The 2,463-nt window shown below is 53.3% G+C and overlaps 1 protein-coding gene across 1 annotated transcript in view; it reads right to left on the bottom strand.

The window, feature by feature from the left end:
- Positions 1-415: 415 nt before the first annotated feature.
- LOC129844721 (voltage-dependent calcium channel gamma-3 subunit-like) overlaps positions 416-2,463 on the bottom strand; it is a 47,711-nt gene continuing 45,663 nt past the window's right edge. The window contains exon 5 of the mRNA XM_055912770.1: positions 416-1,114. Within this exon, the coding sequence (XP_055768745.1) occupies positions 609-1,114 (506 nt within the window). The 3' untranslated portion in view covers positions 416-608. The remainder of the gene's footprint in view (positions 1,115-2,463) is intronic.

The raw sequence follows: 2,463 nt of genomic DNA, 5'->3' as shown, positions 1-2,463 counted from the left end.
GGATGAGGTTAAGGGGTAGTGCCCCCCCCCCCTCCACTAGGGGATGAGGTTAAGGGGTAGTGCCCCCCTCCACTAGGGGATGAGGTTAAGGGGTAGTGCCCCCCCCTCCACTAGGGGATGAGGTTAAGGGGTAGTGCCCCCCCCCCTCCACTAGGGGATGAGGTTAAGGGGTAGTGCCCCCCCCCCCCCCCCACTAGGGGATGAGGTTAAGGGGTAGTGCCCCCCTCCACTAGGGGATGAGGTTAAGGGGTAGTGCTCACCCTCCACTAGGGGATGAGGTTAAGGGGTAGTGCTCACCCTCCACTAGGGGATGAGGTTAAGGGGTAGTGCTCACCCTCCACTAGGGGATGAGGTTAAGGGGTAGTGCTCACCCTCCACTAGGGGATGAGGTTAAGGGGTAGTGCTCACCCTCCACTAGGGGATGAGGTTTTAAGGGGTTTAAAAAGGGTTGGGGAATCTGAATCCTAGATCTGTGGTAGGAACCAACGTCTAATTCCAATCCCCTTTGCCCAAATATCCCTGGAGGTTGCAGAGAGGTCAAAGTTCATAACGCCTCTTCCCTCACTGTCTCATCATCATCATTATCCATCTGCTAGGTCCCGCCTCCCTCAGACGGGCGTGGTTCTCCTATTGGCCGCGTCTTTGCCGTAGTCCTTGGTATTGGCCAGAGTACCGCCCTGTAGATACTCCCTCTCTGAATTAAGAACTCCCCCCGTGGCGGCCTTCGATCCGGCTTCGCGGGGGGTGAGCGTGTACATGGGGAGGTCGGAGGCCGCCGGGCCGGTGTAACCCCCTTTCCCGACGGGAGACGCATCCCGGCTGGGCGCCTCGGAGGAACGGATGCTCGAGCGACGCCGGAAGCGGTAACGGTAAGAAGGGATACGGCTGAACGCCGATTTCTTGATGAGTTCGGTGCGAGACTTGGCCCTCTGCTTCCTGTGTTTCTCTATAAACATGTGGACCGCCAGAACGCCCACCATCTCGGCCATGATGAAGGACAACGCCCCGAAATAGAAGGACCAGCCGTACGAGTAACTCTTCTTACTGTCGCTTTGACCCGGGTCACCAGAGTTAGCCGAGATGTAGACGATGATGCCGATGATGTTACTGAGGCCTGGAGAGAGAGAGAGAGAGGGAGAGAGAGAGATGGAGAGAGAGAGAGAGAGAGAGAGAGAAAGGGAGACAGAAAGAGAGACAGAGAGAGAGACACAGAGAGAGACAGAGAGAGAGAGAGGAGAGGAGATGAGAGAGAGACAGAGAGAGAGGGAGAGAGAGGGGGAGAGAAAGAAAAGTGTTGGTGGGTTGTGTTTCCCTCTCATTCCATATCATTAACCCCACAATGCACTGCTTCCCTGCTCTGCAGCCATGTGGAACTCTGGGTAACAGAACACTGATGTGCTGTAATGAGCCTCCATTCACAGTCACACGTTGTGTGTCCCAAATGGCCCCCTATTTAGTGCACTACTAGCCCCATAGGCCTCTGGTCAAAAGTAGTGCACTACATAGGGAATAGTGTACCATTTGGAACGCTGACCCATATCTCTGTTAATCTGTCTCTGGCTCCACCGGCTCTGCTGCTGCACTGTGGGAAATAATGACCCATCAGGTACTGCTGATGACACTAGTCTACACACATCTCTCTAAACAGACTGCTCTGGGGGGGGGGGGGGGGGGGGGGGCAGATGCAAGGTTTTTTGCATCTGTAAAAGTTTGTGAGGGTTTTAGGTGACAAGCCAAATTTCTTCAGCCTCCTGAGGTCTGAAGTCCACGATCATCTCCTTTGTTTTGTTGACGTTGAGTGAGAGGTTATTTTCCTGGCACCACACTCCGAGGGCCCTCACCTCCTCCCTGTAGGCCGTCTCGTCGTTGTTGGTGATCAGGTCCACTACTGTTGTGTCGTCTGCAAACTTCATGATTGAGTTGGAGGCGTGCTTGGCCACGCAGTCGTGGGTGAACAGGAAGTACAGGAGAGGGCTGAGAACGCACCCTTGTGGGGCTCCAGTGTTGAGGATCAGCGGGTTGGAGATGTTGTTACCTACCCTCACCACCTGGGGGCGGCCCGTCAGAAAGTCCAGGACCTAGTTTCACAGGGCGGGGTCGAGACCCAGGGCCTCCAGCTTAATGATTTGCTTGGAGGGTACTATGGTGTTGAACGCTGAGCTGTAGTCAATGAACAGCATTCTGACATAGGTATTCCTCTTGTCCAGATGGGACAGGGTAATTATGTACATGTAGGTAGAGTTATTAAAGTGGCTATGCATAGATAATAACAGAGAGTAGTAGCAGCATAGAAGGGTGGGTGGGGGACGACGACAATCCAAATAGTCTGGGTACACCAACATTTCGATTGTTTGATTGTCTTGTGGAGATAATAATTAAACTGTTTATATATTTAGGGACATCCCAGTCATCCTTTCCATGGTTATAAATACGGTGGTTCGTGCTTTCAGTTTATTCTTTGCG

Source organism: Salvelinus fontinalis, unplaced genomic scaffold (assembly GCF_029448725.1).
Source record: "Salvelinus fontinalis isolate EN_2023a unplaced genomic scaffold, ASM2944872v1 scaffold_0209, whole genome shotgun sequence".
In the NCBI taxonomy this organism is placed as follows: domain Eukaryota; kingdom Metazoa; phylum Chordata; class Actinopteri; order Salmoniformes; family Salmonidae; genus Salvelinus; species Salvelinus fontinalis.
This window is presented reverse-complemented; position numbering and strand designations above follow the sequence as displayed.